Consider the following 27,748-nt stretch of genomic DNA (forward strand, 5'->3'; position numbering starts at 1 on the left):
TAAAGCAGGTACAGCACATGAATCACTTCAGCCATCTTTGAAAGTTCAGCTGTTTCTGAAGGCAAACCAATAAAAACAGTGTGTAAAGGCAATGGCAGCAGAGAGAAGACAGCCTTACATTGCTTGAGTGGGATCTTGGGTTTGTCACAGTGCACACCTTGCATAAGACTTTATAATCCCTGTGAGAAAAGCATGAACTCTGCATGATGTAGATGAGCCACCAGTGCTAACATCTCATTTCAAATAGAAAGTGTGCACAATTTATTTTGTGCACACAAGTTATCATCTTGTTTGCGATAGTTAATGTCGTTAATGTTTGCAGACACAATCTTGTTCCGAAAAGTTAATGTCCTTAGCACAAATTAATAACTTTTAGTATAATATCTTGTTCCCATAAATGAATATCTTACTTGCACAGTTCAGCATCTTGTTAATCTCAATCTGTCTTGTTTAAATAAGCGATCCTGTTTTACAGGTTAACATCGTGTTTGCACGATACTTTAATATGTTGCGCCTACAAATGAATATCTTGTTCATCAAGCTGGTTTAGCAGTTATCTCTCTTGCATACATTAATATCTTGTTCCCAAGTCAGTATCTTTTTAATGCCTTTTTCACACAAGCAATCTTGTTTACAGTTAATATTCTGTTTGCACAAGCTGTCTGTTTATAGCACTTATGTAGTTGGCAAAAGTTAGCATCTTGGCTATCTTACGCAACATATCTTGTTCACACCAGGTACTACTTTCTGAATATCTTGTTTGTACATTTAACTGTATCTTGTTCACACCAGTTATCTTGTGCAAATCAGATTTTTCACTATCATTTATCACTTTAATTTTGCAATAAAAGGAATCAGCTCCCAGGACCTGACAGGCTCTACAACAATCTACTCTGATACACTCATCAATACAGGTGAAGCAGGAAACGGCATTTTCATCATGCAGAATCAGTTTACACTATTGCACCATGCTGCTGGGTAGCTTCTGTCACACTGAAAACATGAAAAAAATAAAGAAATTCACACAATCATACAATGCATAATCCTGTGTCAAGCAAATGCAAATTCAGCCTTTTTTCCTGTGCGTGTAATGGTCCTGTTTTACACACGAAGCACAGAAGACATGACTGCAGCAAACGTTCTGAACAGAAGCTACACGGTTTCTCGTTTATTTGTTTCTTTTTATAGTTATAATTATGATCAGAGTACAGTGCACTTCACTGTATGGGTTTTTTTTTCCCAATAAATAATACTTACTTGTGCCATTTGGCCACAATATTTGCTATTTTCATGGATTTTGAGTTCAGGGAACACACCATAAATAACACATTATAAACATATAAACATGAGTTTTTGAGACTTAACGTACAAACTTGTCAACATGCAATATTTGACAATTTAAATGAATACATTTCTTCACTTCTTCCTCTTCTGTTCTGATTGATGTCCAAACATGTACTTTTTTTTCATTTATTAATTCATTTTTTTGTCATTGTTATTGTTCCTTTTGTTTTCTTTGCTAAGTAAATAATCATGACTGGCATTGCAATCCCCACCGACAGCATCGTTTTAGAGCACCGCTGGCTGTAAAACAGAGTTTCTACATCTTTCACACACGTAAAAGAACATGTTATCGTAGAAACCAGCCAATATGTTGGACACATTTCAGGCAGAAGCTGTTAAAAAAGTGACAGCACATGAAAAGTTCCTATAGGAAAATGCTTGAAATCACTGACTCACACAACTTTTACTCTTTGTAAAAAAGGTCACCAGTGTGAAGGGCTGGCATGAAGAACAATCACATGGAAGGAGTTTCTCTTTTTTCCCTAAAGCACAACAAACAAGATCAGAACAATATCAAACTTCATAAAGTGCAAGCCTACAATATCTTAATCGTCATAACTGTCAACACAAGGGAATGTGGAGGTTGATATTACAAGGAAAATAGAAGGAAATGTAGAAATGGTTGACTTTCCCAGACAAATGTAAAATGGAGAAAACAGCGGGAGATCTCCTCTGTTTCTCGTCAAATCCTCGGAAAGTTGGAATGTAACATCTTTAGAAAAACGGCCGAAGAACAAGCTGGCCTCATCAACATTTTGCTCCTCCTTAATTTCAACTTCATATTTCATGACACATTTCATAGACTTACTAAATACTGAACAAACACATCTGTGTCAAAACATTGCTTTACATTATCTGTACACATACTCTGACAATGTCAATAAATATAACTAACACTAAAAATAGTGTTCTTCATACGATTTTTGTCAATTCAAAAATCTTAATTTCAACCAGCCGGCGTGGCTACTTCCTGTATCATTGCATTATTTGAACATTTTGGTCCAGGGCAGTTCACTGTCAGCTGGTTTCGGTATCAGCATCACTACAACGGTCTGTGCAATCTGTCCCCCTGCTGGTGCCACAAAGAAATCCGCAACGGCAACACCTGATAAACATTCTGACTTTTTCTACCTGCCTTAAGCTCATTTCTACTTTGGGGTATGTTAATTAAGATGTGCAGCATCATTCAAAATGTATGAAACTATCTATACAAACCTTAAAGCAAACCTTTGTCTAGCCTAGCTGGACGAAAAGATATTACATACCGACGATTTAGCTTTTAGCTATTCTGAGACCCTCAGCAGAATTGGGGTTAAAAAAAATCTGTTTTTAATGGATAAGGCTGGTGATATTATGTTTTTCTAACTTTCCACAAACCCCATGAAAAGTCACAACCCAACAATGAATGTATCTTCAACCACATATTGTGTGTACCTAATACATCCTATTCCTCTGTGCCACAGAGTTCCAGCGTTGTCCGAAAACTACTAAAACACATCAGTGAGACACACTGTGGCACTGGCTTCCTTCACGACCATGAACACACACACACTGTAGTTTATTTTGACTCAATCCTACACACACTGTCCTGCTGTCCCAATTACTCACTAGAGCACCAAATGTGGATTAATCCACTGCTGAAAATAGTCCCCAACAAATGTTTCCTTCTGTTAAAGCAATGTTTGCTAAAGCTACAGCGACCTGCTGCTTTAGCAAATTACTGAGCCTTTTTTCTAAAATGAAGCTAAATATTTTTTAAAAATAAGTGTCTCTGAACCACTGGCTTGGGCTTGACTGACAGGCAGGGTAGGGAGAAGTATTGAGAGATGATGAATGTTGTTGATTTTGGTCTTTGGTCTTAAAATAATACAAATAAGAAAGGACAGCCTTATCCTTTACAGGAGAGGAAATTTGATGGCTTGTGTGCCAAGTAAAATTCTGGCCTAAGAATGGCACTAAAGGTCAGGGATTGTTCAGAAAATAAGCATTCATCATCTGGGGATCACAGACAGCCACAGCAAAGTTTGGAAAATTGGTCAGTAGATTTTGAAAATGCAGAGCCTCGTCTTCAACCAAATCTTCAAGCGGGTGTCAAAATCTTTAGGAATCCATTTCTCAACAAATCAGCAATTTCCTGGCAATTCAGTAACTCTAGTATTTGAAATATCCTTCTTAGGGTCAAAGTATTGGACGGAGACCTGCTGACAGACACTGCCATCTGTGAGCCCCTCTGCTAGTGGGCCAAAAAAGAAGGTCACAAAGGTTCCTATTAAAAATACTATGTCAAAAAACTGCATACCCTGTGAAACCATGCAACAGCATGTGTCCCGTAAAACCTTCTATCTTGTCCTAAACTGTCTAAAACTAAAATGTAAAACATGATATCATTAAATGATTTAAATGTTATTTGCACACAACTGATTTAGCCTAAAGGCTAAAGTTGTTTGTTGATAGTGGAAATTCAACTCAAGTTCAAGTCAAAAAGGACACCTGGTCACCACTGACCAGGTCTTTGTGCTTTCTTAACTCAACAGCTTAGATGAAAGGGGAACACGACTGCATTGGGGGGTGTCACTCTGGCACGACAGACCACTGATGTCGACTGACATGCTGCTTTCTACTGCAGAGCAAAACTCAAACAGACACAATCCATGAATGAAAAAGTACTTCAACTGCCTGTAGAGGTGCCAGCTAGCATAGCGTTCATGCAATCTTTAAGTTTCAGCTCAAAAGTTGAAATTGAAATTGGAGACAGAAGGATGAATGATGATACAGGTCCTGGGACACAGTAGAACCCGCAATGCCTCAGCATAATTAGGCTACAAGGACAGGCGGCTGCCTGCTTCAAGGCCATGAACAGGATCAGTTCAGACAACAAGATGCTTCCTGTGATCCACTTCATTCCTCAGTGAGTCCACTCAGCAATGTCATCTAAACTACCTGCAAACTACTATTATATTTTTAATTATCACAAGAGTTCTTACTTGCAAGCAGTAACCACCATGACTGAATGATGGAGAAGTGCCTTCAGCTGCAGCTCCTCCACAAACCACTAACAGTCTCTGGCTGTCCGTATGCTTCAAGACAAGCCCCTTCAAGACTTTGCCAACAACTGTGGCATTTTCGCCCTCTGACGTGGTCGGATGACACATTGCATGAACTACTTCTTTTCAAGCCTAACCTGGCCTTCACTCAGCATGGGTTCTGATAGCTGTTTCCATTTTGGATCGGGGGCCAGCAACTTGGTAAAATATCCGTAACGCTTCAAGCCTTATTGAATCTTTCATAACAGCTTTGCTCAGACAGTTTCTTTTGTTGACTGACTGACTGAACATGACATTACAGAGGGTGGATACACTTCACCAGAGTCACCGAGACAACTGCCAAATGCAGTGTGTGTGGGAGGGTATTCAGAACAAAGGTGTGAATGACAGTCCTTTGCTTAACTATAATCCAGCCACCATCACGTAAGTCGAGTGCTTCTCCTCAGCCTGCCTCCCGCATTACACTGGATTCTGTGACCTGCAGCAGTGCAATGTTTCCACCTTCAGGTGATGGTAAGTGCATCACGCATGTAGAAAAATCTGTGATTTCTTTATTGATATTTACTGAATGACTAAGCAGATGTAATATTATTTCCACTGAATTGGTTTTAGTTCTGCAGCTGCAGCACCAATGAGGAGCAAATGCAGCAGAAGGAAAAATGAGTCAGGACAAAGTTAATGAATGTCACAGATCAGGGGCAGACTGTGGTAAAACCGACACCTTTCCAGCACAGTATAAACACAAATGAACACTACATCTTTATAAGCAGAGAGGCGTTTTGGGGTTCCACTAACAGTGACTAAGATGGCAGCATCTGTAAGCTTGAAGAAGTGGATCAATGGCAGACAAGTAGAATCAATCAAGTAAGGTGATTGGTGTTGGCTGTAGTTAAAAAAAAAGCAAGCTAAGGATGTTCCATCCAGCGTACGCAACTGGCAGGTCACGCGATAACCCTGTCATCACTAAGGTTACAGAGGTGTGTTGGCGAGTCATTCAAACTTAAGAGCACATGTCTGTGAAAACACGTTGGTGTTCATACCACGCTGCCTTTTCACTAAACCATCTCCCCTGTTATCAAACTAGATTGTCTTCGTTTGTTGACTCAACTACAAATGCACATGCCCATGCAACGCATGCACTCAATTTACATCCAACCCTGTGCCATTTCAAAAGGACAAGCCTTGTCATGTCCTTATCAGGTGGAGGCCATTCGTTGTGGATAAAAGAACAATATGGATACATTTCTTTGCCGTTTTGCATGCAAGTACAGCACAGTGATGTGGAAAAGGAACAACTACCACTTTCAAAAAACAATAACAATGGCAGATTAAAGGTCATAGATGCTGGTTAATGACATAAAGGAGTGTGATCTTTACAGCTAGTGAGGGCCTACAACACACAACAGAACATGACCTCATGCACCTCAGCTTGCTACAAGTTAAGCTGCTGTACAGCAAGCACTGTTTGGCAAATACAAAAATCCAGAGCGGTAATAACATTTTTGGTGAAATCACTGAAATTCCAACTCAACGTGCGAGTAATGTGCTAACGCTATGCTTGCCTTTAATATGAAGGGTTTTCTTTAGCACTGTGCTCTCTCTCAGCACCAGCCTGCTTTGCCTTCATACAGATAGATAAAGTCGCACCTGGAAGCTTCCCAGGATTTTTCCATTTTCTATCCTTTAGGCTTGCACAACCTTCACCCTAAACAATGATAAATAAAACTAAAAAAAAAAAAAACAACAACACAAAAACCAAGACTGAGAGCGTCTTCACACTTATCTGTCACAGGAATGAAGTTAAGGCTGCAGTTTTCAACCCTACATGTGACTGGAGAATGGCGAGTTGAAAGGTTATTTGCAGCCCCTCTTTTGTTTATTTACTCTTACGTGATGCTTATATTTACGAGGCAAGCCGATGAGACCCGAATGGGGAATTTACACTATGTTAAACTGTCTGGCTTATCTATGTGAACATTTTAATGTTGCACCACATTTGATTCCACAAGCAACAGTTAAATGAAAGACATGAACTTGTATGTGCTGAATCAGTTATTTCATTACCTGTAAAAAAAAAAAAGAAAAAGAAAGAAAAAAAAAAAGAGAGACAACGGTGAGGGCTCTGGCAGTTGAGTCTGTATGTACACGTATGCCATTTTGCCCTGTGTGAAGATGTTAGTAGGCTTCCAGTGAATCATCCCAAAATAGGCTCTGCACATCCAGCATGGTCGCCAGCTCCAAAATATGCTTCTGTAGAAGGCTGCTCTCTACTGTGTCCTGTTTGGGGAGTTCAGGATACGACTCTGGGAAGCTCCGGGACTCCTGCAAGCACAGCATCAAACACCTCTGAGTCCCACTAATAACACAACAAACACGTTTGAAGGAGTACTGGTAACTAGCAGAAAAGTTGTTGTCATTACAAGCTGCCATGAACTGTTTGCTGCTTCACTGTGGACACAAGTCTCTACTGAAACAACATGTCCACACATAGCCTGTTTGCCAGCATCTTTTGCTCTCTGTTTCAGCCCTCAGTCCAGACTAAAACTGGGTTTTTTCTCACCCGAAAACATTTCCAGACTTCATACACCTCAGCTTCATCAGCTGGGTGTTGGTGAAGTAACTTGCAAGAACATATACATCTTTGTGCAGTGCTTCAGTTTGAAAATCAAGCTCCACGCGCACATTCTTGGACACAATCAGCTGTTTTTTGGGGGTTAAATTGCTTAAATAAACCTTTACACTATGTGCCATGTTTGGTGTTGCCATAGAAACCTACACCCTGCAATGCTGTTGTTTCTGCAGGCGTTCTGATTTTATTTGCATCTGGCTGAAATGCCCACACTGTTCTGGTCTTAAGCAAGAACGCTGAGAATAAACTCTGGTGATTGTTAGCTGTTGTTGTTGGGTAATGCAAACCTCAGTGAACAAAGAAGAAAAGGAAACTTTACAACTATGGCCACAGCCCAAATTAATGAAATAAGAGCATATTTGTTTGATTGTTTTTGTAGAACAAAAATCACAGGACCTGCTCCAAAAATCAAACACTGAAGCAGGATGAATAGCATTTTTTAAGATGTGAGGTGGTGTGTAGGTGGTCAGCAACCAGCTGCCGCTCTAAATAGATGCTCTGAAGTGCTATTAGGACAAGTGTGTATCAAGTGTAGGTTAAGTGTATTGTGCGTAGGCATTTTCCAGAAGTGATACACACTTTGCTATGTGCCTGATGGTGCGTGTGAAGTGCTCCAGAGCACATGCCTGGGTACTGGGGCAGACCCTGCTCTTCACCATACAAACAATCAAACTTCGGTAGGAGACCCACAGCAGCAGTGACTTACCCGGAAGAGTTTATGCAGTCTCAGTGCAGCTGAGCAGAACACAAAGCGGATAAGCAGCAGCCGAAGGAACTCGTCTCCAAAGAACTGTAAAAAGGCTTGATCTGTGGAGACAGTGGAAAGAAGCCGATGACCGATTGGTTGATCAACGGATATTAATAAGTGATGAATCATTTCAGCCGTCAAAGCAAAAAATGGCAAACAATCACTGATTTCAGCTTCTCAAGCGGAAGAATCTTTTCTCTTTTACAACAGATTATTGTCAACTGCATATCTTTAGTTTTGAATTGCTGGTCTTTCTCAATATTTTCTGAAATTTTGTAAACTAAAGGATTAATTAATCAAACAAAAACACTAAGAATCAAAGATGCTGGCTATTTGAAAATAAAGAAAAACATGAATTGTATGAATATGCATTTTTCACAGCCCACTCTAACCTTCACAACATACGAGCAGAGATGAAAGACTCTATGGGAGATGAGCTACCTATGGTCCGGGAGCGGGTTATCATCTGCCCGATGTCCCGGTAGACTTTACGAAGGAACTCTTGAGCCCTCTCCCACAGTCCTCGTCGCACGCTGTTTAAGCCGCACACCGAGGAGAAAGCTAAGAGTGGGCTGTAGAGGAACAGAGTGAAGAGACTCCCACGCTGAGACTGATCTGAACAGGTAGGCAGAGACATGGCACAGGTAAGAGGTGAGAACATGAGACACATTTTCTGTCCACGATCACATGCACAGGGCCTGGAAACCTTGTGAAAGCAGCAACTTGAAACTATCACCAGACCTGTCCTTTAATGAAATGTTGTGGAGTGACACACCTTGAACACTCTTGGGATATACTGTAGGTGATAGTAGGCACACCAGAGGCTGGCCAAACAGATTTGTGAAATTCTGTCAGGATAAACAAAAGACACAAAAAAGTCCTATTAAACATCAGAATATGCATTCACATGTTATCCTTACGCAGCAGGTAGTGCGCGTGCCTCACAGCAAGGAGGTCTCTGGTTTGATCCCCGGGTTGGGCAGGGCCTTTCTGTATGAAGTTTGCATGTTCTTCCCATGCATGCGTGGGTTCTCTCCGGGCACTCCGGCTTCCTCCCACAGACATGAGGTTAATTGGTGTGAGTGTGAATCGGCTGGCGGCCGGTTCAGGGTGTACCCGGCCTCTCGCCCACTGCCAGCTGGGATAGGCTCCAGCCCCCCGCAACCCCAAAAGGGATACGCGGGTATAGAAGATGAATGAATGTTATCCTTATACCGAGGAGACAAACAGGTTGGATCAGAGACATGGAGTTTGTCCTCCATGTTGGAAAATAACACCTGACTGTGTTGTAGGGAAATAAAAATCACGGCTCCCCAAATATGAAAGAACATGTTTATGAATGCTTACAAAATTCATAGAAAGCTTGTTTCAGTGTTTCTAACCCCACCACAGTCAGAAGTCAGGTTTTTGTTTTTTGTTTTTTACAGGTAACTGATTTACATACCTTGTAGGCTGTGCTGTTGGAAGAATCCACAATGACAAAAAGTGGCTTCCGGGTGAAAGGGAATAAGTCCCCTGGATGAAGGCTGCAACATGACAAACCCGGAAAAGTCAGGAACTTACATGTCTATCCCTGCAGGGTGCACTTCTGCACAGATGGTTGTTTCTCAGGTTAGTGGTTGTGAACACACGGTTAGAGTATCTAAACTTTATATTAAGATAGAGATCTGAAAAAATGCTAATAAATATGTTGGAAAGATAAACAGTCTCTCACCAGTGCATTTCTTTCTGGGCCTGATTCCTCTTCTGCACCATCTCTCCGTTCACCACATCTCGATTTGTATTTGTGAGAACTCCTCCAAAGTCATACGGTCCTACAGGAAACGTTCAAAGATAAAAGCTTGAGGTGGATTGTGACATACGGAGCAGATATTTCACTGCAGTCCACACTACGTTGGTCAGCATCACTGCACTGCATTAGCAGGCGCAACAGGTCGAACTAACTTCTAGACACAGATTTAAGACACTTGAACATCAACATGTGCAGAAGGTCGGGCACAGGAGTTCAAATAAATAGCACACAGGTATGCATGTGTGACAAAAATGAGAAACTTGTATCGTTCAGGTGTTTGAAAATGCTCCTCTGTGTACCAGTAACTGAGTTAGGTCTGAGCTACAGAAAGGACAGTGTCAGGAATGGGATCACTTTGAGTGGACACTGTAAATAGATGCACTGTGAAGCTGTTAAAAGCCAGCAGATGGTGGTAACGCAACACTTAAGGACGACAATATGATGACAGCAACTATCATTGGTCATCAAAACACATTTCTCATCTGCTTGCCTTTCTTGTCGACACATTTGACCCAGTGACATAACCTACTGTGAGAGCTGTCCATAAAGCAACAGGCATTAAGCAGCTACTTTGACATCCCATCATGTACAAAGAAACAGATCCCGAGCAGAAGAAAAGACTCTTCTCTGACAGGCGGCCCTGAGACGTGCCAAAGCTTGAAGCTAATGATGAGTGCACCGAAATGTGATGCAAGATGGTCAAATTGTCCCTTACACATTTGAACAGTGCAGCATGTGAGACAATAAAAATGTGTGTTCTGATAATAAAGAATCACAATACATGATTGGAACTCTGTAAAGTCTGTATTTGTTTGATCATTCTGAATAATTCCTTGCTTTTAGAATGATGGGAGGGTTGAACGTAGGAGCTAAATACAGAGCCAGCCACACCCTCCACTGTCCATGCATTGACACACACACACACACACACACACACACACACACACACACACACACACACACACACAAAGCAAGTATTCATTGTTTTCTGATATTTTTTGGATTTTATGAATTGTGCCTTTTTCTTTTTAATCTCATTATTCCTTTGGCAATATTCCCTTTGTTACATCCATGCCAGTAAAGCATATGGGACTGAACTGAATTATTTAATATTTTACCTTCATAATCTGAATGCCCAGTCGGGAAGACTCCGGTAGCTGACAGGTAGACAAGCAAAACGCTGTTGGCAGGCAATTCCTGGAATTTGGAGCAATGAGGGGAAAAACGATAAGGTAGCAAAGAAATATGACTGTTTTAAATCTAGGTGCTACATGTGTTTTAAATGCTTACATGCAATTTTAAGATAAAAATAGAAAATAGAATAATGGGTAGGGGGTGCAGAAGAAAACTTATTCAAATATGGACTCAAATAATCAAAACCTTCCCAGTTAGTCAGTTCCCCAGTTAGACATCAATATGGCAGCAGAAAGCTGGAGCAACAATGTCACAACCAGCACTTGTAAGAGTCCAGGATGAGATCCTGTGTATTTGATGGTGACTTTGAATGTCTAACAATTAACCATTAACTTAAGTGACACTTCACCCAGAAAAGCTATGCTTAAAGTGAATGCTGACCTTAAAAGAGGCAGACAAGAACGTAAAAAGCTGGCTGAATGTCGGCTTGTACAGCAAATACTTGTGGGGGTTTTCTCTTTTTGCTGGCTTCTCGTTGGGTTCCTGTGGAGACATATTTTATAAAATTACTGCTCACGTTTCAGTTCAAGTTCACTTTATGTAAGACAGGTCTTCCAGGAGGTGATTCTGTTTTCATGTTCATCACGTTTGTCACCCAAAATTAGTCTGACACCAGTGGGGAATGATGCAACTCTTAAGGGAGTAACGCATCTCACTCAGCACTCCATCATAGCATAATTACAGGCCTGCTATTACAGGGCAAAACACAGTCACACACAGGTACCTGCTACTGAATGGCCCTGAGAGAGACTGCATCATTTATGAGACATAACATGTTTAATGTTGCTTTGTTGGGAATATTGTGCTTTGAAGTTTGAGATGGAATACAAACACACAGACACATATATGGACATACATATGTATACATATGTACATACATGTGAGTGTGCATATGTATACACATACATACATACATATATATAAACATACACACACACGCAAGTACACACACACACACACACACACGTATACATATAAATACACATGTATACACACGTATACGTATATTTACCTATATATGTATATACACATACACACACAAGTGCAATATTATTATTATTATTTTTTTTAATATAATGTACATAGCCTGTCTTTATGTTGTAATAGCCTTGATTCAAACAAAATACACTTGGACAAAGAGCTAGTGCCAGCAAAAAGTCTGGCTCCCCAAATATGAAAGAACACTTTTAGAAATGTTCCCACAAAATGCAGAAAAAGCTTATTTCATGTCTTTGTTTCATGTTTTACTCAGTTTCCTTCTGTGAATTATTTGTGTATTCTGTCAACTGCCTGTGTTACATTAAAGGCACCGTCAGGACAGATTAGTAAACCCTCATGCCCTGAACACAGACCTGCTGTACATCTGCCTCACTTTGACAACTTCCTGAAAGAGTTGAGGGGCCAAAATCAGAAAAGATTCTGACTCACAAGAGCGAGTACAAAACTGACGTGTCGCACAAAAATGAAATTATTTACAGCATATTGTCTTAGCCTGAATGGTGATCAAAACTTGAAGATTCCCCCTCCCTCACATAACTAGAGGTGACAATTTGTTGAGCAGAAACAAACAGACAGTCCACACATGTGGTATGAGCAGGTCTTCATTTACTCATGTAAGGAGCAAATCTGTAGCCTGATCCCGAGTGTTTGGGGGGAGCACGTGATGGAGCTGAGCTGTGGTGGTGAGTTCCTTCCTCACACAGAAGTTTTTCAAGATTCGCCATCATTTTTCCCAGAATTAGTCAATGTTGATAATGATTATGTTGTAATAGCCTTGATTCAACTAAAAAACACTATCCACACAGACATGTCACTCACCAGTGTTCCTTGTTTTGACGTCTGTGTGGCCAGGTTTACAGGTTCCCTCTCCAAAGCTTGAAGCATGCGGAACATATCGATGGTCAGCTCACTGAACTTCACCTACAAAAGGACGAAAACAACACTGACATCAGTTTACTGTCAAGAGATTTGTGAAAAAAACAAACAAACACCTGCTCGTGAGATGACAAGATGTGGGCATTCACACGCAAATCCAGGGTGCCATAATGTTAAGAACTGAGCAAAAACCTTAAGAAAATTTTCTCCAATTTAGGGATTTTAGTTTTTTGGTCAGTCAGATATTATAACCTGCAGAAGGCAAAACAACTACTGGCAGCACCTACCAAAGCAGGACAACCTGTGTTTTTAACACATAGTGAATAAAAGAGGTGGGCGTAGCCTCCAAGTCGACTCCATCGTTTTCTAACCCAGTTTAGCTGAAACCACACCCACGCCTCGGCAGCTACGTTCCCATAGAAACTGTGCTCATGCGGGTCACTCCTGCTCTGCAGCCGTAATGGTTCCAGTGCCACTGCCGGCAGTGACCTGAAGGGAAGCAGCAGCAGGCCAAGCAAAAGGAACTGTGACAGTCGAAAAGGTGTATTTAACAGGGAAGCTGCAGCTGGCAGTGCGCTATATCTGCACCGCTGCTAGCTGTCTGTTTTAGAACCCCACTGCAAAAAAGTCTGACATAACCAGAGCTACACATAATACAGCCTCAATGCTTGACTCAAATGTTTCCCATCACGGCTTCAGAAGAGAAACGACCCTACCCTCGTCATATGAAGTGGCCGTGGTTTCATCTAAACTAGGTTGGAAAAAGGACAGACACCTTCAGGTCTGAACAATGACGCCAACGTAGAAGAGACTTAGAGCTGCATTCTTTCTGATGGCCAGCTCAGAGGACACGTCCATTTCTCAGCTAAGGGGGAATGCGCTGTCCACGGCACTGTGTAAGCCTACAGGACTGTAAATTTGTTTTTGGGTGTTGTGTCAGCTAACGGGAGTTATGGATGAACCTTGATAACCAAGCAAGCTAGCTAGCGCTAGTGTTAGCTGATAACTTAGCAGTCTAAGATTATACAGTTACCTTAGGCTGAGAGGATAAATGAGGCAGATCAGAGAGACAGAGAGGGAGGGGTTTGTCAGACATGCTGAACAGTAAAATAACACCCGACCGTGTTCAGAGGAAACAAGCAAAATACATTTGGACAAAGAGCTAGTGCCAGCAAAAAGTCTGGCTCCCCAAATATGAAAGAACACTTTCTCACAAAATGCAGAAAAAGCTTGTTTTCATGTCTTTGTTTCATGTTTTACTCAGTTTCCTTCTGTGAATTATTTGTGTATTCTGTCAACTGTCTGTGTTACGTTAAAGGCACCGTCAGGACAGATTAGTAAACCCTCATGCCCTGAACACAGACCCGCTGTACATCTGCATCACTTTGACAACTCCCTGAAAGAGCTGAGGGGCCAAAATCAGAAAAGATTCTGACTCACAAGAGCGAGTACAACAGTGACGTGTCGCACAAAAATGAAATTATTTACAGCGTATTGTCTTAGCCTGAATGGTGATCAAAACTTGAAGATTCCCCCTCCCTCACATAACTGGGGGTGACAATTTGTTGAGCAGAAACAAACAGACAGTCCACACATGTGGTATGAGCAGGTCTTCATTTACTCATGTAAGGAGCAAATCTGTAGCCTGATCCCGAGTGTTTGGGGGGAGCATGTGATGGAGCTGAGCTGTGGTGGTGAGTTCCTACCTCACACAGAAATGACTTTAATTCTCCATATAGACCTTTTCAAGATTCGCCATCATTTTTTCCAGAATTAGTCAATGTTGATATGAATGAAGAATTTGCTCTGGTAGGAGGCCAATGACTAGAAATTGTAGGTCAACACTTTCCTTCTCCATAGTTGTACAGGCCAAACAAGCAAGACAAGCAACGTGAGAGGCAAAGCAAAGTTTCAGGTGTGTATCAGGAAGTCAGAGCTACTTAAAGGCTAAAGTGAGGAGATCAGGTTTTAGCTTTCTTTTGAAAATATTCAGCGAGCTGCTTCTCTGTTATCTATAGACAGAGTGTTCCAGAGCTTTGGGGCATAATTAACAAAAGCTCTTTCAGCTGAATGCAAACAATGTGGTTTGAAAACCATTTGTTGGGTCTCAACAATACACACAATTTGTTTAGTGAAAAACACTCATTGTAAACAGAAGTTTTGTTTGTTTAGAAGAAAACTCCACAGGGCACCTTTGATGGGGAGCTACTATCTACTTAGTACAGGTGATGTTACACTGTACAGCAGACAGCAGTTAGATTTTGAGATGTTTTCTAGCAGCCACTGAAATATCGAAGTTGTCAAGTTAAAATACCCCGCTGTGATCTACATCACAATGATATGGTGAAATATTAATTTGACATAGTTTTTTTTTTATTATTATTTTTGTTTTAGTTGATGTCTGGTACATACAACTTCACATTCATAAAGTACCCATGTGGAGAAATCCACACTATCTGTATGTGACTTGCACAACAGACGTGGAGTTATTTCATTCATACATCAGAGAAAACTAAATAGGAGAAAACTGGTGAATACGACAAGTTCTATTAAAGTACCCGTCTGTGTAACTTAAAAACAAATCTGTTCACATGAGTAGTTCTTCTTCTAGTTCTCGCTCAGTGACTCCTTCCTGTGTGAGAAAATGTGTGCGGAAGTAAACGACACATTACAAAATTACTGTTACTATGTAGTATCAGTATTCGTTTGAGAGTCAACAAGTTTTTTCAAGAACTGTGTTGATGTGTATGACGTGTTAGGAAGTATGAATTAAAATTAGTGGGTTAAAACCTGGTTGTTACAGTTGCCGATGATTAGTGCATCTGCAAGGATGAGCTGCCCAACCACCATGCCTTGCTCCAGTGGAGGCACACTTCCCTCCTGGAGCCGATTGCTGGTGACGACGACAGAATTGTTGTCGTTCAGAACAATCACTGGATCTGCCTGTGGGAGAGAAACAGCAGTGAGGACAGCTGATCCAATGCACCTGACAGCAGGCGACTCACAAGAGCGGCTCGTTTATTGACCTGGCTGAAAAGCTGCATCAAGTTTTTACTTTCAGAAACTCATCCCAAGCCTCATTTTACAGACTCCACAACTTTAGTTTGCTTTTCTTCACCGAGAAGTCAGTGGACCTCAGGACAATCTAATCAAACACATTCGTAACATACGTGATGAATAACAACACAGAAAACATTGAAATTACTGTCACAGTTACCTCTACAAAAGCTGCCACCTCCTGTAGAACCAGGTTCCACTCCAACTGGTCCTCTGTGTTGAATCGCTGCGTGTAATCCTCGATTTCCTCAGATAACTCCTGGAGGTAGCAGACAGCCATGAAGTTCCAGATGGGGTCATGAAAATTTACAAACACTTTTTCACAGTACGGCAAAAGTTTGACTTGTGCTAGATTTATAAAATAAGGTCTCATACAAATTTCATGAGGCAGGCTAACTTGCCCCAGTATTCTGAATGGGGAAAGTGGAAACTGCAATCAAAGCCACTGCATTAGTTTTGATGTCTCACTGAGGGATACACCTCCTAAATTATTCTCAGAGTAACTCGGACAGTTGTTTTGTTGAGTCCACTTGCCAAAGGGCAGCTCATGCTGGGTTATAAGGGGGAGTAGTAATATGAGGAGGTGACGACGGTGGACAGGACGCTTCTGATGTTACATGTCACCTTGGCATGGACATGCATGGCATGTGCAAATGTGGCAAAGAAACAGCACAGCATGACTGCAGTCTCTGTGACCGTCTGAGAAATGAGCTGTGGATGGGGTTTGGAGAAGCTCTGTCAAATATGCCTCCCTAAATCTAATAGCTGTCTCCTTAATGCTAAAGCATTTCCCTCCTTCTCTTGAGGTGCTGTGAGGACTGACAACATGACCACAGTGGCCTTCATCAGGGGTCAAGTGTTCAGTTACACCTGCAGGCTGGTATTCAGATTCTCAAAGCAGATTTGCTGTCCAGGGAAATATCCAGTATGGGGGATGGAAACCTCCACAAGATTCAGCATGGATCAAGTCTTTTGTGCACAGTGGTGGCTACTTTTCTCTTAGAAACCACCACCACTGGCAGCTGATGCATTAGCACAGAAGCTACCATGCATCACAACGTGTTAGGGGCGTAATGGTACAAGCATTCATCCTGAACCAGTACAGGATGTTTGGTTCAGTAATTACTGTTGAATCAGCCTGATACACTTTAAGTAGATTTACATCTTAGTAAATGTGGAGCATTAAATTCTCATGTGCAAGTTCAGTCAGCTGTTGTCGTCCATTAGCTAAATCATGCTGGTGGGTTTGGCCCATGACGCTGAGTGTGATTGGTAGTAGTAGTAATAGTAAATGCACATGAGAAAGCAGAGCTGGAAGAGCATTCCGCATCATTTCGTTAGATGTTTCAGGAGCGTTGTGGTGTCCTACGATGGTACAGCTACACTGGATTGAAACCATGATTGAACTATGTGAAGGCAGTGAAGTTGGCTTGTCTCAATACTATCACCTAAATGTGTCCATACCAAGGCCCAAGCCCTGCATGTTCAGTCAGTCAAGTCCATTGTGCCTGCTCTGTATAAGCAGCAGCTGCAGTTGTGCAGGAATGATCCTGTGCACCAATGGATGGACCCCCAGGCCTCCACAGAGCTGAACTAAATGCCTAACCTGCACTGATTGCTCTTCTGGTAAATAATTAGAAATATGCTTTAAAACCAGGGATGTTTCAGTTCAAAACCAGGTTGAACTAACAAGGTTTTGATAATTCAGCATGCTCTAGTTAAAAAAAACATACCTTCACCAAAACTTTGACTAGGTCCATCTTGTTGAGCAGTAAACAGACGACTATGTAGCGAGCATAATATCGAAGCTTCTTCACTACTAATTCTGGCCTGCAGAGAAAAAGACGAGGGAAGACAACATGAACTTGTTAAGAAATCCATCATAACCGACACATTTCAAGTATTTTTCACATGGCTACACCTACAATCTGCATGTTTTTACACACTAGTGGTCACCATACTTTGCTTGCCAGTGTCTGTGGTTAAATTAAAAGAGCAGGTCTGATGATCTTCCATATTATTGTTAATGTCAACAAATCCAACATGCAAACCCAAGCCAACACTGAATGTATCCGATCAGTGAGTATTGTGCGTATCAACGCCTGGTGTTTCTCATTCCTCTGTGCCATAGAGCTCCACGGCTGTTCTAAAACTATCAGAAACACATCAGTGAGCCACACTGCTGCACTGAGCAGCATGGTCCTTCATCACCATGAACACACTGTAGTTTATTTTGACTCAATCTCACACACACCGTCCCCCTGTCCCAAACATTCACTAGAGCACCAAATGTGGATTAATCCGCCACTGAAAATAGTCCCCAACAAATGCACTGTGTCCTCCTGTTTGTGCGGTTTGCTAAAAGCTACAGCGGCCGGCAGTGTCAGAAAACTACTTTTCAAAAATAAACTTCAATATTCATGACATGTTTTTGAAGCTCGACGTCTTTAGAAGGAACCAGTGGGCTCATGGCTCAGAGCCAGCACCAGAACAGAGAGGACAAAGAGGACTGGGCATTTTCATGGGACGTGTTGACAATGACCAAACTAGGGAATATCCCCAGCTAATCCTTTAACCTTGGACTTTCAATGTGTTGAACATATCCAGAATTTACAGATGATAATGATACTGAGAATTTAACTAAATGTTCAAGCGATTTATCAGTGAAAATACACCTACTGCCTAAAGTCGCAACTCACAATAGTTTAACAGAAGATGTTCTGGAACGTACCTGTCCTCTTTGTTGACTTGAAAGTAGTAGGAGCGCTGACGGATGGCTGAGTAGAATGAAAAGGCCTCATTCAGGTAACTTGTTTCTGAGGTACGAAGGCTGTCAATCAAGGTCAGAGAGCAGGGGGTGTGTTACCATCAACATTTCAACACACTTCATAACTTCTGATTCTGTTAAACCAAAGCTACAAATTTAAACAACCAATGGATAAAATACAGAATTCATTTCCAAACAAACTCCGACCATTTGGCATTTTCCTGTCCTTGAAATTCACTTTGCTCGTCTATGTGATATTTTGGTGCCCAGGGGTCCACAGGTGGGAGGAGAGGAACAAACAGGTGAGAGGTTCGTACAAACAAGGCAGTGCAGAGCAAGCTGTTGGTATTTTGGCCGTCCAAAGTCCACCTGGGAGAGTGTACTCAGGTGGTGCAGCCAAAAACAGGAGGGGGCAGGAAATAAGATGGGCAACATATACATAGATGTGTAGGCTGTATGAATAAATGCATAAAAGTTCTAAATTAAAGAGTGTTTTATCAAACGCTTTACTGTCATTAACCTTCACAGAAAGTCTCCTTACACATATCTGACTCAGCATGTTACTTTATTACTGCTGTACGTTGCACATGTTCTTTATATTTACACTGTTGATTTTTGCACATTTCTTGGTTAACATCCTATCCTTCATTGCTTCTATTTTTTTCATATATTTATTCTATTTTCTCTATTTCATATTTCTGACATACTGGTCCAGTTTTTATTTTTTGTTTTGTTTTCTCTTTTCCTTTCTCTTACAACACCAAGGCAAATTCCTTGCCCTGTATGTGAAAACCTTCTCTCCCCGCCTCTCAGGCTGGCAGGACATTGGTGAGCCGTGTGATTTTACGTGTTAAAGTTCAATCAGACTGGAGTCAGCACAAAGCAAAAGAGGCAAAAACAGACCCGTGAGGCAGTCAAAGTATTTGGTGAAGCACACAGTCAAGACATAATTGACTTACTAGTAGTGGTAGTAAAGCTGTCCAATTTTGGATGCAACTTCCCCGATCTGCCATCTCTTCAAGCCATACCGACTGTCTAGAACCTGCCTGTCAGTAAATGAAAACAGATGATCCTGAGCACTGCACAAAGAAATAATTCAACCAGAGAGGGACAGAACACCAGGCACTGTGACATGAATCACTTATTACATCTGTCCCTGTGTTAATGAACTGACAAACATCTACTGTGTGACGATTTGGATGCATTTTCATTTCATCTGATGGAACATGGCAACAATAGTCCAAACAAGTTTAACAGTGCTGTATTTTCTGTAAGCTCGGCTAGGGCTATAACATGGATGGATCACATCCAAACTCAATATGTTTCCTCATTCTTGGTGCTGAATTAACTAGTGAGATTACTGAATCATCACGCCTCCCTCCATTTGACTGATTCTACCCTGAACCACATTCTTGAAAACACTGTGAACTAATAAGAGATGGAAATAACCTGTGCTGCTGCTGAAACTTCCACAGCTTAGTGTAGACATCGAAAGTCCGTCCAAAGTAGGACTGCCACTGCTTGTGTCCATACTGAGGAAGGTCTCTGCAGCAAAGAGCACATTAAAGGTCAGAGGAGGAAAAAGAAACAATCACATGCTGTTAGCATCTTAAAAAGATTTCAGCTCCACAAGCAAGCAGACTGCAATTAAAGGAACAGTTACACGTTTTGGAAAACAGTTGTTAGTAGTCATGGTGCTTTGAGTCCTCAGCGTCTGAAGGGTTTTCAGACTATTTTCTGTCACTTTGGAAGAGTTCTTTCAAGTCAAGCACACATTATTTTGTGAGCAAAGACCAATACTTTCAAATAGAAAAGATCTGATGCACACTTGGTTTAAATACTGGTACAAATACAGATCTTTGGACTCTCGCTTTAATTATTCAGCTTCATGGCCTGTAGTTTGTTCTCATTAGACTGTTTGCAGAAGTCAAATGCCCATTTTGCCTTCTGCAGAACCAAGAACCAACTGCCAGTTCCATTCCTCATTTCCAGTTCAATAATTAGAGATTTAACACAACTGCAAAAAAGCAAAATGCTAACTGACGCATGGGCAGGAAAAGTTCTCCAGACATGAGGGTGTGTACATATTGATAAATAATATTCAAAAAGACTGTGACTGGCCACGTGGCTCAGTGTCAACTCAAGTATTTAAAATCCTGTGGTAAAAGGTTTAATACAGATTTTTTGCCTCATGGGGAAGCAAGTGTTTCTGTTAACCAATAGTTCAATAAGTCCAATATTCACTCATTTTTTAAGATCTGTTTTTGGTCTCCACCAAATCTATCTGGCTCATTCGCCGCTAAGTGCTCCACTGTACTCATCAGCCAGTCTCTACCTGTGTCTGCCTGCTGTTTACTGCTGATCAGGTGATGTACGGGGAGTTTTTGTCTATGAGACCAGCTGCCTGCTGCAGAGGAAAACAACCAAAACAGTTACTCTGTTGCTGGACAGCTGCAGGTCCAGATGATAATTCTCTATAAGTCCATCACTACCAGAGACTCCATCCACTTCGTTACACTGTCACTGTTATTTTATACATTGTCACAGTAAACATATCAATCACAGCTTTTCTAGTTATTCAGACATCAGAAACATAATATCTCTGCGTGACCATTTTGTGAGGACAGGATTATTATCATTATTATTAGGGCTGCAACTAACACATTTTCTGAGCTTTGATTAAACCTTTCTTCAAAATAAAAGTTTCAAAAATCTGACCAAACCCAAAAGATATTCAGTTCCCAAAGATCAAACAGAGGAAAGCAGTAAATCCACCTTTAAGAGGCAGGAACCAGTGAACCGTTGGCATTTTTACACCATAAATTAACCGCTAACAGATTATCAAAACTGCTGCAAATTTTCTGTTGATAGACTGATCAAGTCCACAAAGCACATAAATAATGCAAGAAAAAGCAATGCAATGTTATGTAACAAGACTTTTCATACTTTCATGATTCATGTATTTCTGTCACAGTCCATGATCACTGCAGGAAAAGACAGCCGGCTGGATTTTAAATGAAAGGTTGATGATGCAGTTTTCAATTGCTGTAAAACAAGTGTTCAAATGTCAGCCCAGTGACGAGTGTTAAGAAAAAAAAGCTCTGCGTGTTTTGGCTAAGTATGAACGATCAAAATGAAATACAAACAGCAGAACTGGTGTGTCACTATTTCAGTCATTTCACATGTTCTGAATTAGTGAGCCCTTTAAAATGGGCGTTTTTAGCTCATGACCAAGTCATTCTGGCAGCGATTCAAACATGTCGAGAACGCAGCATCAGTCCTGACTAACACGCCGCAAACTCAGCGTGACACTCAGCTCCGATCATAACAGAATGTACCAGCATCAGTGTGACAGGGTGAAAACAGGGAGCAGTTTATCTAATCCAGCTCGTCAATTACTCATTCTATGCATCAGTCTATCAGTCCGACTGGAGAGCCCGGCCCTCTCCCTTCTCTCTGTCAGTGCTGTCCTGCTTGGCTCACCACCAGATGACAGGTTCACTGGCTCCTGCTACACCATATGGCCAATCTGTCTGTTCCCGCTCTGCAGTCTTTCTGGGCTTATTGTGATATCCACTGTAACAATATCACAACCACTTAGAATAATCACTTAAAATGTCAGTTAAGGGTCACTGTGAGGACTTAATCTTGGTTTGACAAAGAAAATAATAATAAAAAAAAACTCATGTTGCATAAGAACACTGACATAGATTGATAGGGTTTAGAGTTGCAAGCAAACCTGTTATTTACTCTCCAGGCACCAGGTGAGCTAAAAACATTCCCCACTGTGCTCCAGAGACGGACATTTTTAGCCGCTTTCTCAGAATCTCCTACATTTGTTTTCTGTGCTGAAGTGTCAACAGCAAAACTGAGCATTTGGAGCAGTCTCAGCCCTTTAACAGAAGAAAACGAATATTCAAATTTAAGCTTTGCTCTGTCAGCGCGTATGATGGGTCTGCACACCACTGATGAGGAGAAATTCAAGTAGATCACAGTACTGTGCACATACATTGCAGATTCACTGGAATTTCAGTAGTTTCTCAAGTTAAATATTCACTACATTTAATACTGAGAAATAAAATTCCCCAAAAATAAATTACATTCACAGGTGTGAAGTCTGAGAGCATGATACCACCGGTTTGCCCACCCAGAGAAATGCACTGCCCATGAAAAAAACAAAAAAACCAAACAAAAAAAAAAAACATATATACACACACACACATATATATATATACACACACACACACACACACACACACACACACATATATGTGTGTGTGTGTGTGTGTGTGTGTGTGTGTGTGTGTGTATATATATAAAGTTGCAGGAGGCTGGACTAATAAACAGTCCAGGCCAATAAGTAAGAAGAAAAAAAAACTAGGTTTGAGGTTATTTAGAAATGACAGTCAAGTTTAAATTCATTGCATTTTGGGCAAAAGGCAAACGCACTTAGTACCAGCATTACAGAGACCACTGACAAGCTGATTGATTGATTTTTTACACTGTCAAATGTTCCACTCAGTTTGTATCTGAGTCGCAATTAATTAGAAAACAAATCTAAGGCATCTGTATCCAGACTGTCTGTTTGTGTCATGGGTTTATGCTAAAAAAAAAAAAAAAAAGTGACTACATCATTTTTTTTAACTCTCAAATATCGATATCAGTATTGGTCTAAAAGAATCCAGTCTGGGTTGGGCTATAGCTCATACTGTACCATCCCAGCCTGAGAGACGTCAGACATGCTGCAGAGAGTGTGAATCCTCTCAAAAGAGTCCCACACACACACTTTGGGAATGTGAGTAAATAACTGTATTTTGGGAAGTGTTATGTAAAGTGCTACAACAAATAGTAGCATATTAAGTCCCTGTGAGTTGTATGGTACTTCATCTCTGTGGTTTCTCTGAGAAGCTGCACTCAGAAGACACTGATCATTTTGTGTGTGTGCTATGAATAGCAAGTAAAAAACCTATTCTAAGGGACGGGAGAAAGCAGCTTCCTGGACACAGGACCAACAGCTAATCATTTCTGAAGAACTTCTCTGAGTATTTTTAGAATAGAAGAAACACAAATGTTTGAAAAACAGACAAAAAGGACATCGTTTAAGATTCAAGGCAGCAACACTGGAAATGGAACTCCAACTGAACGCACAAACAGAGTGCATCATTTGTGTTACTGTCGTCATTCAGCATTGAATATATCACGCTGGTAGAAATCTGTGACAGCCTGCGGTTTATAACTATGATGGTGGAGGGCCAATAAATCTACAACCAATTACAATTAGCCTATAAATGGTGTAAATAGGTCAGTGGTGTTCAGCTATTAATGGCTTCAATTGCATAATCACAAAAAAAGGTTTCAATTTCCAGATCAGGAAAGTAGTAAAAAAAAAAAAAAAAAAAAAGGGTATGAGTGAATTCATGGCAGTGATGCAGGTATCGTGCCCACTCTTTCAAACAAGAGTCTGCACAATCCCTGACTACACTCAGTGTCCAAGTTTTAAAATGATGTGTTTCTACAGTATCTACTGGGTGGGGGTGTGTGGAGTCAGACCTTCTTCGACAAAAACAACGAAACTGGTTATCAGGCATACCACATTAATGGAACTGTCATAAAGGGAAAAGAAGTGTCTTGTAAACTTCAACACTATTAATAAACTAACAGCGCTTAGAAACCACATTTAGTTCTTGTTAACAGAGACCTTCATCTTTACAATATGTTGGATTTGCATGTTCACTATCACTATCCTTCAATACCTTATGTTTGACTGATAGTCAATTCTATCTTTTGTAGTGAATATCAACTGTAAATAAAAGTTTGGATTAAATGATTTCTTTTCCCCGAGTAATTAGATTCAGGAGTTTGCAGGTGTTGTCCTGAGTAGTGCCGGCAGTCTACTTCTTCAGGCTGTGGTAGCTTCTATGTAGCTTCTGAGGCAAAGCCCTGGCTAAAGGAAGTCCACAAAGCACTGCTGCTCATGAAGCCTAATTCCAATCCCGAGTGGAAATTACACTATTGATTCCAATATCTCAAATGAGGGTATCTGCAGATACAAAGTGCTGATCTGATACCAGTGGTCTTTTCCCCAAAATTCAAAATCCTCAAACCTCACAGTGTAGAAATGACATATTTTCATGAGCAGTTACAGGAGGCTAGGGACAGTCAGGAATTCAGACTGCCTGAAAGAATAGAACTGAATGTAAATGAACTTTATACTGCCATAGCCAAAGACACTGGGTTTCAGGTGGATCTATCATAAGATGGGAGATAATGCACAACGGTCACAAACATTAGTTAACTCATGGTTCACTGACGCAGAGTCAAGAGATGACCAGCACCTCTGCAACAATGTTAAATGTTCAGGGAAACTTTCAAGATCTCCTGAACAAACACGTGTGAATACATGAAACATATTGGTTACACTCCCATCATCAGCTTCCACAAGTGACAAGGTGTGGAAGTAGCTACGTGCTTATCAAGCTAGCTAATGTAGCAAAGGAGCATGATAAACATGAGTGACATTTCACAGGAGAGTAAAATACGGGGACCATTAGTGAGGTCGCTGTTACATGTCTTGATTCCATCTTAACGTGTTACAGCTCATGTCCCCTGAGTTGAGCGTCATGACAAGATTAACAATACTGAAAGCTACTTGTTACAGTCACAGCACACTCTCCTAAATGACTCCACACATCTACACATGCTACACCAGAGACAATAAAAAACTGGATAGATTTTATGCCAACACCAAAGAGACACAGTCACAACCTGGTGCACCTCCTGCCTCTGTACAAACCTCTCACACACAGACGGCCAGCCGTCACTCACACAGTGAATAGATGGTCCAAGGACGCTGAGGAGGCTTTGAAGGACTGTTTTGATACAACTGTGTGGGAAGTGCTTTGTGATACTGACAGTCCCACATGGACTGTATCAGCCTCTGTGTGGAAAATGCTGTATCCACCAAGACAGTATGGTGTTTTTCCAACAACAAACTCTTCATTACCCCTGACTAAAGGCTCTCCTAAAGGAAAAAAGAGGGACATTAGGTAGCTGCAGCAACATGGTACCAGTGGAGTCTGGAGAGGCCTTAAAACCATCTCTGACAACAAGGAACCCAACTCCCAGCCTATGGGAGACTGAAAGTGGGTGAATGATGTGAACTTTTTCTTCAACAGATTTGATAGGTCATCTGCCCCTCCCCCTGTCCAGTCCTCCCAGCTGCAACCCCCCATCGATTGCATCCCCCTGTGCACTCCCACAACCTCCAGCACACAGCCCTCCTGCTCCAATCTGTCTCTCAGAACAAACTCTGGAGGAGCAGCAAAGAACTCTGCAGGATTAAGGCCAGAAAGTCTGAGGGTCCGAATGGCATCAGCTCAAGACTTGAAGAACATAGTTGAACACATGTTCTACCTGAGCCTGAAGCTGGGGAGAGTGCCACAACTCTGGAAAACATCCTCCACGGTATTAGCGATAAAGACTCCGTACCCCAAGGAACTCAACAACTACAGGCTGGTGGCACTGACAACGCACCTGATGAAGACCCTGGAGAGGCTGGTCCATGTCAATCTCCACCCCCTGGTGAGCCAATCGATCCACAGTTCAACTTTCAATGAATGAGTCCTTAATTCAAAAAACTCCTCTTCACAATACAAAAATACTCTATAAGAATGGCCATAGCAGACTGGATCTGCTGATGAGACTGAGGCCTTTTGGAGTGCAGGGGGCTCTCCTGTGGACCTTTTTTGACTCTGTGGCAGCACCAGCCATCTTCTATGGAGTGTTCTGCTGGAGCAGCACTATCTCGACTGCTAACAGGAAGAGACAGAATGGTTAAGAAGGCCAGCTCTGTCCTGGGATGCCCCCTCAGTCCGGTGGAGGTGGTGTGAGAAAGGAGGATGATGGCTAAGCCATTGTCCCTGATGGACCCCCCCCCCCCCAAATGCAGGACACTGATAGCACTGAGCAGCTCATCAGTGACAGGTTGCTCCACCTGTGTGAAGGAGAGACACCACAGGTCCTTCCTTCCTGCTGCTGTCAGATAAATCCACTGAGGTGCAATATCAGTGTACACTGTGCAGTGCAATATCGATGTTCTCTAGTCACAATAATGTGGACTCAACCGTTTCTTTGTTTTACTTACTATACTGTTTACTTATGTATCCTATATTGCTTTTTTAAACTGATACTTCTTAGGATTACACTATCCTCTTTGTTGCTGTAACACTGCAAATTTTCCTGCTGCTGGAATAAAAAGGGATTATTTTACATACTGGTTTCCCACTCTTTTCTACAGATCTTTTTCCAGGACTTTTCCAGGACATTTTCAGTGATGATCTAGCGGGTGAAACAGACAGATATTGCTCCATACACTAACATGTTCCTCTCTGTGGAGGTCTGATTTAAGAGGCCATACAAACATAATATTTAGATCTTTTAATTTGACTACTTTAACTGTTTTCTCCTCTTACTATTGATTTTTTTTTCTAACAAATCAGTTTTAGAACACGGCAAATTTCTTGCCTTGTTGTGATATTGTTATTATATTTCAGTAGTAGTAGCAGTAGTAGTAGTAGTAGTAGTAGTATTCCACCATTCTATTTCATTTGGAAAGCTCTTTGTGTTCTATACTTACTATATGTACTATACTATAGCATATGTACTATAAAAATAAAATGTATCATTATTATTATCATTTTTCTTAAGAATTATATTAACCATCGTTGTTTGAACACCAATAAAACAAACAGTCTGCCTTGAATTTTTCCAGCTGTAAAATCTAGACTAAAGTTTACATACCTAAATGCACTCTCATCAGTTTCTCACACCATACTTTAGCCCCTTTACCAGTAATATTAATATTATGGGAGAGTGATATTAATATTAATATTACTGGTATTTTATATCTATATCTATCTATCTATCTATCTATCTATCTATGTATAGATAGATAGATATATCTATATATATCTATATCTATCTATCTATCTATCTATCTATATATATATATATCTATATATATATATATATTACAATAATAATATTATTAAGAGCGTCTTTAACGAGGCAAATCACACCCTCTGTGAGCAACCGCTAAAAAAAGCTTAACATGTCACGTCATGGTCTATTTCACCTTAACGAATCAGAGCTGTGTTTGAAGAGACAATGCCGGCAAAGTACAAAAGTACTGTTATCCAGTATTTAGTTGGTGTTTGACTCACAGACAGTGGCACACCCATTGCATCATTTTAACTTCAGATTCCCATTCATTATTATCCAGCTCTCTCAACACTGAGCA

General features: G+C 41.0%; 1 protein-coding gene across 1 annotated transcript in view; it reads right to left on the reverse strand.

The window, feature by feature from the left end:
• Nucleotides 1–1,429: 1,429 nt before the first annotated feature.
• scai (suppressor of cancer cell invasion) overlaps nucleotides 1,430–27,748 on the reverse strand; it is a 29,015-nt gene continuing 2,696 nt past the window's right edge. Inside the window, exons 3-17 of the mRNA XM_076758413.1 lie at nucleotides 19,900–19,995; nucleotides 19,410–19,496; nucleotides 18,415–18,513; nucleotides 17,417–17,513; nucleotides 15,844–15,942; nucleotides 15,417–15,569; nucleotides 12,570–12,671; nucleotides 11,133–11,234; nucleotides 10,676–10,754; nucleotides 9,480–9,579; nucleotides 9,210–9,291; nucleotides 8,541–8,613; nucleotides 8,207–8,380; nucleotides 7,724–7,824; nucleotides 1,430–6,710 (exon numbers count right to left, since the gene is read on the reverse strand). Of these exons, the coding sequence (XP_076614528.1) occupies nucleotides 6,564–6,710; nucleotides 7,724–7,824; nucleotides 8,207–8,380; nucleotides 8,541–8,613; nucleotides 9,210–9,291; nucleotides 9,480–9,579; nucleotides 10,676–10,754; nucleotides 11,133–11,234; nucleotides 12,570–12,671; nucleotides 15,417–15,569; nucleotides 15,844–15,942; nucleotides 17,417–17,513; nucleotides 18,415–18,513; nucleotides 19,410–19,496; nucleotides 19,900–19,995 (1,591 nt within the window). The 3' untranslated portion in view covers nucleotides 1,430–6,563. The remainder of the gene's footprint in view (nucleotides 6,711–7,723; nucleotides 7,825–8,206; nucleotides 8,381–8,540; nucleotides 8,614–9,209; nucleotides 9,292–9,479; nucleotides 9,580–10,675; nucleotides 10,755–11,132; nucleotides 11,235–12,569; nucleotides 12,672–15,416; nucleotides 15,570–15,843; nucleotides 15,943–17,416; nucleotides 17,514–18,414; nucleotides 18,514–19,409; nucleotides 19,497–19,899; nucleotides 19,996–27,748) is intronic.

This window comes from Chaetodon auriga, chromosome 19, assembly GCF_051107435.1.
Source record: "Chaetodon auriga isolate fChaAug3 chromosome 19, fChaAug3.hap1, whole genome shotgun sequence".
Lineage (NCBI taxonomy): Eukaryota > Metazoa > Chordata > Actinopteri > Chaetodontiformes > Chaetodontidae > Chaetodon > Chaetodon auriga.